The 12115-nt window shown below is 33.4% G+C and overlaps 1 protein-coding gene and 1 long non-coding RNA gene across 8 annotated transcripts; one reads left to right on the forward strand and one right to left on the reverse strand.

Moving 5' to 3' along the window:
* The first annotated feature begins 230 nt into the window (after nucleotides 1-230).
* On the forward strand, nucleotides 231-4426 carry LOC11431491 (uncharacterized). Its single transcript, XM_003603292.4, has 9 exons — nucleotides 231-451; nucleotides 712-887; nucleotides 1278-1459; nucleotides 1550-1834; nucleotides 1924-1982; nucleotides 2065-2101; nucleotides 2265-2336; nucleotides 2543-2867; nucleotides 3574-4426. Exons 1-9 carry the CDS (start codon nucleotides 346-348, stop codon nucleotides 4057-4059), a joined length of 1728 nt encoding a protein of 575 aa, XP_003603340.2. The 5' UTR covers nucleotides 231-345; the 3' UTR covers nucleotides 4060-4426.
* A 4983-nt stretch (nucleotides 4427-9409) lies between these two features.
* On the reverse strand, nucleotides 9410-12115 carry LOC11442254 (uncharacterized). Of its 7 annotated transcripts, none has more exons than XR_003010240.2 (6): nucleotides 11599-12107; nucleotides 11386-11504; nucleotides 10920-11074; nucleotides 10015-10720; nucleotides 9734-9808; nucleotides 9410-9646 (listed from the first exon to the last, which is right to left on the reverse strand). It is a non-coding gene; the product is annotated as an uncharacterized lncRNA (long non-coding RNA). The 7 variants fall into 7 exon arrangements; XR_003010241.2 differs by having other exon boundaries at nucleotides 12018-12093; XR_003010248.2 differs by lacking the exon at nucleotides 11599-12107 and having other exon boundaries at nucleotides 10015-10128; nucleotides 10656-10720; nucleotides 11386-11590.

Below are 12115 nucleotides of genomic sequence, written 5' to 3' on the forward strand. Positions count from 1 at the left end.
GTAAAAAAAAAAAAAAGCGTATTGACAAGATTAACCATAAAATACTTGCTCTCTAAAACTAGAGCTGCACCATGAAATTGTTAATCTTGTCAACAAAAAAAAAATGAAATTGTTACTTTAACCGTAATTATGGTTAGATTAATCAAAATTTTCCCGGCATTTGGTAATGGTGGGGTAAGCAGTGAGAGGAACGAGGTTAATGTCATTGTCAAACACTGGTCTTGGAGACCTCATATTTCCAACAGTTAAACTCTGTTCTGTTCTGTTCACACTCTCTCCTCTTTCTCTCCCACACACACACACACCACTCTTTCTCCGCTTCATGTTTCTTACTCTCACAACATAATGTTTTCTAGTTACTGGTTACTTCGTTTTTGTTTTCTACTCACATTTTTCTCCTCCTCACTATGTCACTCCTCCACTTCTTCTTCCTTGTCACAACTCACTTCAGGTGCTATTTCACCAACACCTCTCTCTTACATTTTCTTTACTCTTTCAGCAATTCATTATGCAAACCAAGCTTTTACTGGGCGAAAAAAAAAATAAAAAAAAATATCATTATTTTTTAGACAGTGCAGGATATTTATTGTAGTTGTACATGTACTTGTACTCTTTCCTTGCTTAATTTTTTTCCTTTTTGCTAAAATGTACTTAACCATAAAAGTTTCTGATTTTTTCTTTTTCTTTTTCTTTTTGTTTTCATTTTTCCAGTGAAAGAAAATGAGGGAAATGGTGTGGTATTTTCTAGGTTTGATGTATTTGCTGCAGCACCATATGAGAACTCACCACTTCCCTTAGCTGCAGAGAGAACTAGAAGAAAAGATCCACTTGATGGCTTCAATAAATACACAAGTGGATGGAATATCAGTGACCACCATTATTGGGCTGTAACCTCATTCAACCCTTACTCAATATAATTTGTTCTGTTTTTGCTAATTATCATTGTTAATTAAGGTTTAAGTTTTGAGCTTAGTTTACGTGGGGGATTTTATTTATTCTGCGTTTTAGTTTATTTTATAAATGATTTTTGGACAACTAATTTTTGGAAACTTTCGCGACAATTTGTAAGTGGTTAACACAGTTCTAATAGATGTTCAATTACTTTCCTTAGATGCTTAATGAATATACCAGTTGTCTACACTTATTAACCATGATTTTGGACATGATTAACCATAATTTTCAGGTGTTTAAATTAGCCTTTTAGTTAGTCCTGCAGTATTGAATTTTCATACCAAAAATTAAGTCCACTCACTATTTTTCCTTTTTATTGAATACAGTCAGCGGCATATACAGCAGTTCCTGTATTCAGCATTGCAGCAGTCTGGTTCTTGGGCTTTGGCTTCTGTTTATTACTCCTCATTGTTTGTTACTTCTGTCGTAAAACCGAGTCTTATGGTTATTCTTCAACATACTATGCACTTTCCCTTATTCTCCTCATATTGTTCACATTTATAACACTGTAAGTACGAATCTTTCTATTCCTTTGTTTTTCTGGATTCATGGTTAATCGAATCTGCATTACAAATTACATGTCTTTCTGTGTTAACAGAATTGGATGTGCAGTACTATATATTGGACAAGGTAGTTTTCATAGAAGCACAACAACGACGTTGCAATATGTGGTGTATCAAGCTGATTCTGCAGTGGATAAATTAAGAAATGTTTCTGATTACCTTGCTCAAGCAAAGCTTGTTGGAATCGATCGAGTTTTTCTTCCCGCTAATGTTCAAACTGATATTGATGCGGCAGAAACAGACATCAATGCTTCTGCTGGCACAATTTCTGATAAGACAAAAGAGAATTCAGACAACATACAAGATCTCTTAGATTCTGTGTAATGATTGATTATTAGGCATTCTTCAGCTGTATATATTTTTCATTTCCATTTTTCTCTGAAAAATGATAATTGTGAGTCTGATACAGGAGGCTGGCGCTCATCATAATAGCTGCAGTTATGCTAGTATTGACGTTTCTTGGATTTTGTAAGTTTATGTCGCAGTTTAGTTGTATAATTTCTTATTGTTATTGAGGTATTAATTTTTGCTCTGACTTGTTACTATACAGTGTTCTCAATTTTCGGAATGCAAGTCCTTGTGTACATGTAAGTGAAATGTATTGTTACCACTTACACTTATATACTCTTTCTGTCCCTTTTTATAAGCACCATTTTACACTCAGCGATTGTATTGTTTGATTCTTTGCTAGTAATCATAATCCCTCTTATCATCACATTTTCTCATCAAACACTTTGACATAAATTGCAGCTTGGTAATCGCAGGATGGTTTCTTGTTACTGGCACCCTTATATTATGTGGTTTATTCCTCATTCTCCACAAGTAAGTTTCCCTAAACTAGTAAAATCTGAATTCAATGATTTTGCCATATAATTTTATAGATATGTTGCTCATAGAAAACAATGTGGTAGCAAGTGATTTTACTACTCAACAAAGCCATACACTTAATTTTAATTATCACCTCATATATGTATTTGAGAAATTATATCAAATTGTAATGTTTATTATGTGCATGCCACTTTTGATAGTGTGACAGCAGATACATGTGTAGCCATGAATGAGTGGATCCAATATCCTACTGCAAATACAGCTCTCGACGATATACTGCCCTGTGTGGACAAAGCCACAGCACAAGAAACATTGTTGAGAAGCAAAGAAGTGACTTCTGAACTAGTTAACTTGGTGAACCAAGTTATTACTAATGTCTCCAACATAAATTTTGCCCCCAATTTCACGCCGCTGTACTACAATCAATCCGGTCCCTTGATGCCACTCCTCTGCGATCCCTTCCGTCCTGACATGACAGATCGACAATGTGACTCTGGTGAAGTGAACATAAGCAACGCCACACAGGTACGTAAATTGAATCTTCGTAGAACATGAAAACACTATAATGCACTTGGTTTGTGTTAACCATGTGAAAGTCTAAAATGTTCATTTCTGTTATGCATCATTTTTGGGGTCTATCAAGAATCAAGGTTTTTGGAAGTCACATTGTAAGAGTCAAAATGAGCTGTGTTCTGCTCACTAATGAGTTGAGTTTCAAAAATTATGATTCACAAGACCTCGAGTCATCGTGAGCCAGACCACTCAACCTGTGGATTGAGGTGGGTTACCCCTTGTTCGAGTTGGACCTAACTGCCGATTCTAATATAATTAAAATATCCAAAAAAAAAATCATAAAATACCTTAATCTTTTGAAGAATGCCACCAATACTCCCTGTCTCTCTCCACCCTTATCTGAAATTCATGTGGTTCCCATGGAGTAGAATTAATTTTGCTTCTAGAATTTATTTTAACTTGACGTTACTATAGTTTAGAACTTTTGCCTCGGTTGATTTTTAGCCTCAAATCTTTTGTTCAACCAAATTTTATATAAATATAACTAAACATAAATCAATTTACATTCAACTCATTTTAGGTAGAATCAATCTTTGTCGACACAAAACCAAAACACACACTAATACATAAATAATAATGTCATCTATCATACGACAATTTGAGAGTTACTATTATCAAGTTAAGTTTGTCAATTTTAATCAGTTTGTGTGTGATACAGGTATATGGGAACTTTGTGTGCCAGGTTTCACCATCAGAGATATGCATGACCCAAGGACGTTTAACCCCTACCTTTTATAACCAAATTTCCGCTGGAATAAATGTTGGTAACGCCTTATATAATTACGCCCCATCGCTTGTTGAGCTACAAGACTGCACCTTTGTTCGAGAAACATTCACTGATATATACAATGAACATTGTCCTGGTCTACGGCATTATAGTAAATTGATTTATGTTGGATTAATAATGGTCTCTTTTGCTGTGATGTTCTCCTTGATCTTTTGGGGTGTGTATGGAAGAGAGCGGAGGCATCGTTTGTATACACAAGAGTCTAAAGATTCAACGCTAGTAACTCCTACACGAGCTCATGCACCAACAAGACGTGCACCTGCACCAACAAGACGTGCACCTGCACTTGCACCTGCACCAACAAGACTTGCACTTACACCATCAAGTCATGCACTTGAACTTAGCCCATATCCCTGATAGGTGACAATGATATATATTGAGTAACCTCATTGATAAATGATGTTTTAACTAAGTTTAGATTATTATTTTTTCTGTGTTGGATAATGTTGTAGCTTCATGTAGTTATTTTTTGTTTGTTTTTGCGGACAAGGAAATGTCGTTATTTTATATGAACTGGAAAAGAAGAATCCGGATAAGGAATCAGACACGAGATAAAACAGAGAAAAAACCATGAATAAGTAGCTTCATGTTTGTTCTTTTGTAGGCCTCACATGATAGGCCATGGATTTTGGAATTTTGAGCCACCACCAATATCCAACCAACACACGAATTCTCATCTTCTTTCAACGAATAGAAAGCAAGCACAAAAGTTCTTTTCTCTTTTCCCTTCAGTTGCTATTGTAAACAAAAAAATATTTTTTATGATTCATTTAGTTATTAATGTATTTGGTTTATAGTCTTCTTTCAATATTTTCACGCCTATTATTAGCACTTTCACTTTCTTTGAACCATTAATGACACCACACCATTCAATTGTAGACAAGTTTGATTTGATTTGATGTTGGTAAGTATTTTCAAACTGAAGAAAAAATGTCTTCTTTTGTCAAAAAAAAAAAAAAGTCTTCAAAGTCCGTACGTTGTGGTTGAACACTTAGTCACATGAAACATAGAACTAAATCAAAGTTTTAAGATTGAAAACAACGGGGGCTATCTGATATAGTTCATCAACACCGGGTTGTGTCTCGTATGTGTTGTGAATTCGGGAACCTCAAACCTTACATGAATGAAATTTAGGTTGGTGAAACAAGTAAGTTGACAACCAATAACCAAAATAACCACGAGCAACAACAATTTAGATCTAATTTAGAAACAAGTGTATAGTAAAACTACATTCGAACAAAAGAATAAACAAGATAATTAGTTTACCTACAATGGTGAACTCTCCCAATTGTTATTTTATGGGTCCCATTATCCCACATTATTTTAAAGTAGCTCACTTATTTTGCACTTTAAGGGTGAACTTTAAAAAAAACTCGTTGAGTCCCACGTTTTTACCTCAAATATTAATATTTTATTCATATTTAATTTTAGGGTTAAATATGTTTTGGTCCCCATAAATATACTAAATTTTCGTTTTAGTCCCTCTAAAATTTTCCTTCAACTTTTAGTCCTAAAAAAATTTTCATCTTCACTTTTGGTCTCTCATTTAAAGTAAACTTGTATTTTTGAATAAAATTTTGCAGAAAAATTCATAATATTATAAGAATCTCTCCCAAAAAAAATTACATTTTTTTAACAAAACATGAATATAATATGAATTTTTATATTTTTTTATGGTTAAAAATTCATAATTAATTTATGTTTTGTTAAAAAATCCAATTTTTTTTGGGGAATTTGTTTGACAATATTCTACACATTTATGCATAATTTCACTAAAAGAAATACAAAATTAACTTAAAAATAGGGACCAAAAGTAGTGATTGAAAATTTTATAGGGGCTAAAAGTTGAAGGAAAATTTTAGAGGGGTTAAAACAAAAAGTTAGTATATTTATAGGGAACAAAAACCTATTTAACCCTTAATTTTATCACAACTCATTGAGTCCCGATATTACACGTTAGCCAACTCCAACAAAAATTATAGCAAAATAACCCACTTTTTCAATCTCCACCTGACGAACCATTGAAAACTTGAGACCGCTGAAGTTGTTCTAAGAGTAAAGAAAAGATAACAACACTAAGAAATATTTACCCAGTTCGATCCAACATTGTGTCTTAACGAGATTCCTTTTTTATAATAAATTTAATATCGAGCTTGTTTTATAATAGAAGAAACATTATTTATTTTATAAAATTTAATATCACCGGTGACATTTTTTTTGACAAAACAAAACAATCTCATTTCATTCAAAATAATATTTTGGATACAATCATGTAGTATTTCAATGAAAATACAAAAACTACATAGAAGATGTGGCAGCTCTATCAAGACAGTGAGCAACCTCGTTGATTTGTATTTCAGTAACATCTTTATTTCTTGTGATTTAAAGACTCTGGTAAATATTATAAATTTGGGTAGTTTTAACTTGTGTCATTAGGGCACATGTTAAGAATTTCAAAAAAGAGATATTTTTTAAATTTTATGTATTCTTATGCATTCAATTCTTTAAAAAGTAAAAGATTAAATATAATACACACATTTCAATATATTTTTTATATTTGATTCATTAACATGTGCGTCCTCAAGAACATAAATTAGCATTTACCTTAACTTTTTGGTACAAGAACAAGACAGTGTAGTATATTTATTCTGCTTCTTGAATATTTTAGATCTCACGAGAAAACTATGATTAATTAGATCACAATCCAAATAACAGTTAACATGAATATTTCAATTAAAACATCATGGACTTGATCAATAATAATTACACATTAGTACTTACATCACACCCCAATATCTCACATCAATCTTCATCAATCATATGAACAATTATCAATTTACAATTATTCATTCACAATCACCAATCACATTTATCATGAATAATCAATAATCACATTTCATGAACAATCACCAATTACTTGTATCATGAATAATCACTAATCACATTTCATGAAAAATCACCAATTACATGTATCATGAATAATAATTAATTCACAGTTATTCATACACAATCACCAATCATATACATCATGAACAATCACCGATCATATACATCATGAACAATCACCAATCATAAGCCATGCACGATCATTAATCATATTTCATGAACAATTATCAATTCACAAATATTCATTCACAATCTCCAATCACATTTCCAAATAAGACTCATGTCATGATATGCACTTATTGACACATAAATGCATGTGGTACCAAATCTCAACAACGTCGTCACCTTTCGATGCCACTTGCACATCGAATGTAAGGGCTCACACCTGCCTTACAATAATCTCGAAGTAAAAGAGTCATCCCTTTTACAGCAACAACGACTATGATGCATGGACATGTATAAGGACTCGATAATGCGACAACAATTCACAATCTCAATCTCAATATATAGGACAACACCCAATTATATTGATTATCTCCACATCATTGCATTATCAAGAAAACATGCCCATACACAAATAAATCATAGTATTCACCATCATCACATCAACATGATCATCAATAATCCACAATGTTATTCAACATCAACTGTCACATATAGTTCACCAATTCAAGCATTCTCATATTCCAAGTAATATGGAAAACAACATCTCATGATAAATATCATATCCAACATATAATCATTCATAATCAACTATCACATATAGTTTCACCATTCAAGCATTCCTTACATTCTAAGTAAGATAACATATAACATCTCATGATAAACATCATATTCAATACAATCATTCATTCATACAACTTCACTTAGTCATACAAGAATAATCTCAATAACTCACAAGACAATTTGCTAAAGAAACATTTCCGACAAAAATTCAAATCATGTGGCAAACGGCCAACATTGATAATTTTCAAACTTAGGTAACTTATTCAAATTTGAAATCCTACAATTCAATCTTAATCAATCATGTAGTCAAGGACTTAAGCCACTTACAAACTATTAGAAATTAGTTCAAAGGATAGCTTAAGTTCGTATGAGAAGAACCAAGACAAAACGACATTTAGCTCAAAACTCGTTTTCACCGATTCTACTCCACTCAAAATATTTTCTTAAACCATCAACACATTCACATTCCCAAATACATAAATGCATACTCAATTATTCACTCTAAGTACTTCGTTAAACCCAATATCAAGTTTGGAAAAGTTTCACGGCTTAAAGAAAAAGTTACGATAAGTTTTCACAAAAATCCACATGACCCATGTGTAGTAATTTGATCATAACTCAAGTTCTAAAAATCATTTGGACCTCAAACCAACGCCATTAGAAAGCTAACAAAATTATCTAAAACTTTCATGTTTACACCAAGGGCCAATTCAAAACAGAATAGGTGAAAAAGACGCAAGAACACGAAACAGGGCTGCTGGAACTGGGCACGGTTGCTTCTTAAGAAGCTTCTGGCATGCTTCTGAAGTGTGCTTCTGAAGTATGCTTCTGAAGTGTGCTTCTGGCCTGTTCGCTTACAGCTTTTTCAAAAAGTGCGTTTTTCACCATTTTGCGCGTAAAATGCAAACCGTTAATCGGATTTTGATGCCGTTTTCACCTACACGATCCTGACACTTGACTCTAACATAATCTATAAAAATTTCATGTTTCAACCATCCCAAAAGTCATTTTCCAAAACCTCACATAATCACTTATTGGCGAAAACGCTTAAACATTGACATTTCACACGAAAAACCCGTTTTCTCCCAAACGACTCAACTAACATAACCACAACATGAAAACAGAAATTCTCATAGGTTCAATTCATCCAACAATATCAAAATTTCAGTCAACAACCATATATATACCAAAAGTTCATTTTGGTCCTTCACATGAACACTTAACTCAACTTCACCAATTTCACAAAACCACCAACAACAATTTATTTCTCATCATCAATCCACAATTAAGTATACCCAAATCATAATTCACTTACAATAGCATCAGTTAACAATAACCACATCAATGGAATATGAATCACATCTCATTTCAATCAAAACATATCAAATTTCATCAATTAAGCATAATTTCATAACTTAACATTTATACATACTTTGAAACATGTAATTTCACCCACAAACATACCATAATCATCAATTCATGCACAAGAAAATAGCATCACAGCAAGAGCACGAATTTAGCAACAATTGTTCATCAACCCATTTTCATACAACATGAGAAAATGCAAAGATTGTACATGATTATGATAATAACTAACCCCCTTACCTTTGAAGTTGATTATCTCTAACCCTTGCTTCAATTCAGCTCATAGGTCACCCAAATTGATTCCCCAAGCTTTCCCTTCAACACTCTTGTTCTTCTCTTCACCTCTTTCTCTCTCTACCTCTCTCTCTCTCTAGGAAAATGTTTTGTGAAGTGAATGAAAGATATTTTCCTATGACAACCCTAATGTTATCTCCCTTAATGGGCTCAATTCCAAATTCTAATGAGCTTAACTCATTCTAACATAATTCCAAAAAGTTTCTATACACTCAACGATAATTACTAACAACGGTAAAATATAACGAACGGTCACTAACGGTAAAAACTAATCACTACACTAGTAACTTAGTAAAATAAGGGTTCTCACTAAATATTAAAATGATTCTCACCAAAATTACCATTTTACCCTTACCCGTCAAATGACTAAAATACCCTTATAATACGGTAATCCACGTAAATGCACCCGACGACAATTAAATACACACAAACACAATTAAAAGTAATTAAAATAAATCTAGCTAAAAATCGGGCTGTTACATAGTGCATTTCACTTTCCGTGTTTTGTAGGTTGAGTTATCCCCCAATTCAGTTCCAAGCTTGGTAGAGCCTACAATATCAACGATCTGCTTGCCACTTAATTTGCTACACGGTTAGTCTCAATGACGGTTTGGTTATTATCACTCTGCCTATTGTCAGACTTGGTTGAATCTGCACTCTCGATTACAGGGTTCTGCAAAGGACCAGGAACTCGTGTAAATATCACAATTTTTGCTCACATATAAATGACTGATCCAAAATTATCTGCTATTTTAGTTACCTCAAGTGCCTTTTCATTAGACATAGTCAATAAGTTTGCATCTAGATTGTCAGCTTCATTTTCTTCAGCATCATTCTTAGACACAAATTGAACCACCGTAAATTAGAGTCATATACTAACATTATATAATTGACACAATAACTTTTTTTGTAAATTAAGCCAAAACACATGAAGACCAAGGCAAAGAGAAGAAATTAAAACCAATATGTTGCAGCTGGAACACAAATAGACAAATCAAAACACAGGGAGGAAAGAATGCCACTATGTAGCAGCTGTAGTACCAAAACACTGCTGCTGCACTACATTAGTCCACATGCCGAAAACCAGCTCTAAATTATGCAGAAAATCACCTCGATCTCGCTCCAAATTATGCAGAAAATTACCTTGAACCAGCTCTGAATAGTTAAGCACACATATGGATATGAAAAAAAAGAAAGACATTCCATAAGCATATATTTTGGAAGAAGACTATAGTAGCATTATAAAATACATGCCCATGAGTAAAGTTCCAGTTCCGTCTCCAAAACCATTCTTAATACACATGCATCATATCATATAAATTATATTGCTAGATGATATAAATAATTTACAATAAGAGGTGTATAAATTATTCTATTATGTCAGCTTCATTTTCTTCAGCATCATTCTTCGAGACAGATTGAACCACCATAAATTATAGTCATATACTAAAATTATATAATTGACACAGTAATTTTTTTTGTAAATTGAGCCAAAACACATGAAGACCAAGGCAAAGAGAAGAAATTAAAACCAATATGTTGCAGCTGGAACACAAATAGACAAATCAGAACACAGGGAGGAAAAAATGCCACTATGTAGCAGCTGCAGTACCAAAACACTGCTGCTGCATTACATTAGCCCACATGCAGAAAACCAGCTCTAAATTATGCAAGAAAATCACCTCGATCTCGCTCCAAATTATGCATAAAATTACCTTGAACCAGCTCTGAATAATTAAGCACACATCTGGATATGAAAATAAAGAAACGCATTCCATAAGCATATATCTTGGAAGAAGACTATAGTAGCATTGTAAATACATGCCCATGAGTAAAGTTCCAGTTCGGTCTCCAAAACCATTCTTAATACACATGCATCATATCATATAAATTATATTGCTAGATGACATAAAATTCATGAAGAAATGATTTTGATATTCGCTTACCAAGTCAATATCAGAGACAAAATCTGGAAACAAAAGGTTTAAATAGAAGAGTCCTTCTGTGATTGCATCACATAAATACACACACCTTCAAAACCATTCCGATAAAATTCTGAAGTGCAATCCCTAGCCTCCAGTCGCATAGAAACTCAATTCACCTGACGCCAAAAGATGAGGACGTTAGATTTAACAGCACAACCAGGAGGACCATAATCATAAAAACCAGCAACACCGCGATAAATCTTAAACGAAGGAATATAAAACAAACGGCGTTCAAGAATGTTGTTAACAGAAAACACCCACTACATATACCAAGTCTTGCAAAAGAAACCAAACAAAATAATGTGCAGGCCTCCATTCTTCCTATTGAAACACAATTTCAATAAAGTTTAAAGATGGAAAAATTAATTGACAAAGCGGAGGCGATGAAGGTTTTAAAAACTTGGGTGATTAAAATTGTTGTGCTTACTGGTGAAAACGATCAGGTTTCCAATGATGAAATTGAAAGGAGGCGATGAGAGGAGAAATGAGAGAAGAGGCAAATCTACTTTTTCCTTTTTCAAAATAAAGAGAAAGAGAACGCTTAACCTGAAGAAGAAAGGGGAACATTGGAAACTGATAAAATAATTAAGTATGGGAAACAAAAGCGTGAGAATCAAAGTGGAATGCTGATTAGGAATACCACTTAAAAAGATTTAATGTTATCACAATGGAGGAAAAAATTAATGTTGAATTAGGGTAAATGATAGCTTGACCAAACAAACTTTAGTAAGAAAGATCATCTACAATAAAGTCTAAATTTTATTTAGGATTTCAACCAAACTCCATCCCCACAAATCACACCACCACAAAGTTTCTCGTGAGTGCGCTCCATCAGTGTTGATGCACACCCAACCCAACCCATCATGAGATTGCTCTATTTGACATCAACCAGCTAAGCTTTTCCGGTCCTAGCTCAAACATAATCTCTTTGATGCCGCATCACGGTCTCCTAGTTTCTATCTAGAACTAGAATTAAATTCCCAACCAATTGTCAACAATAGCTCCAACGAATAAAAAATCCAGTTTGAATTATTGACTTGCAAGTTACATGTGACGTACCAAATTGAATTTGTTTAACGAAACCGCCACTGACTTTCACATTTTGAACTTGTAAAGGCTGAGAAGGTCACCCCCTCCCTCATAAATATATTTAAATT

The sequence above is a fragment of the Medicago truncatula genome, chromosome 3, assembly GCF_003473485.1.
Source record: "Medicago truncatula cultivar Jemalong A17 chromosome 3, MtrunA17r5.0-ANR, whole genome shotgun sequence".
Lineage (NCBI taxonomy): Eukaryota > Viridiplantae > Streptophyta > Magnoliopsida > Fabales > Fabaceae > Medicago > Medicago truncatula.

What these genes read in the sequence shown, in the direction of transcription:
- LOC11431491 (XM_003603292.4), top strand. Translation starts at nt 346, where the DNA reads ATGTTTTCTAGTTACTGGTTACTTCGTTTTTGTTTTCTACTCACATTT. An exon ending in GTGACCACCATTATTGGGCT is followed by an intron (nt 888 to 1,277) that starts GTAACCTCATTC and finishes TATTGAATACAG; the next exon opens with TCAGCGGCATATACAGCAGT. An exon ending in ACATAAGCAACGCCACACAG is followed by an intron (nt 2,868 to 3,573) that starts GTACGTAAATTG and finishes TGTGTGATACAG; the next exon opens with GTATATGGGAACTTTGTGTG.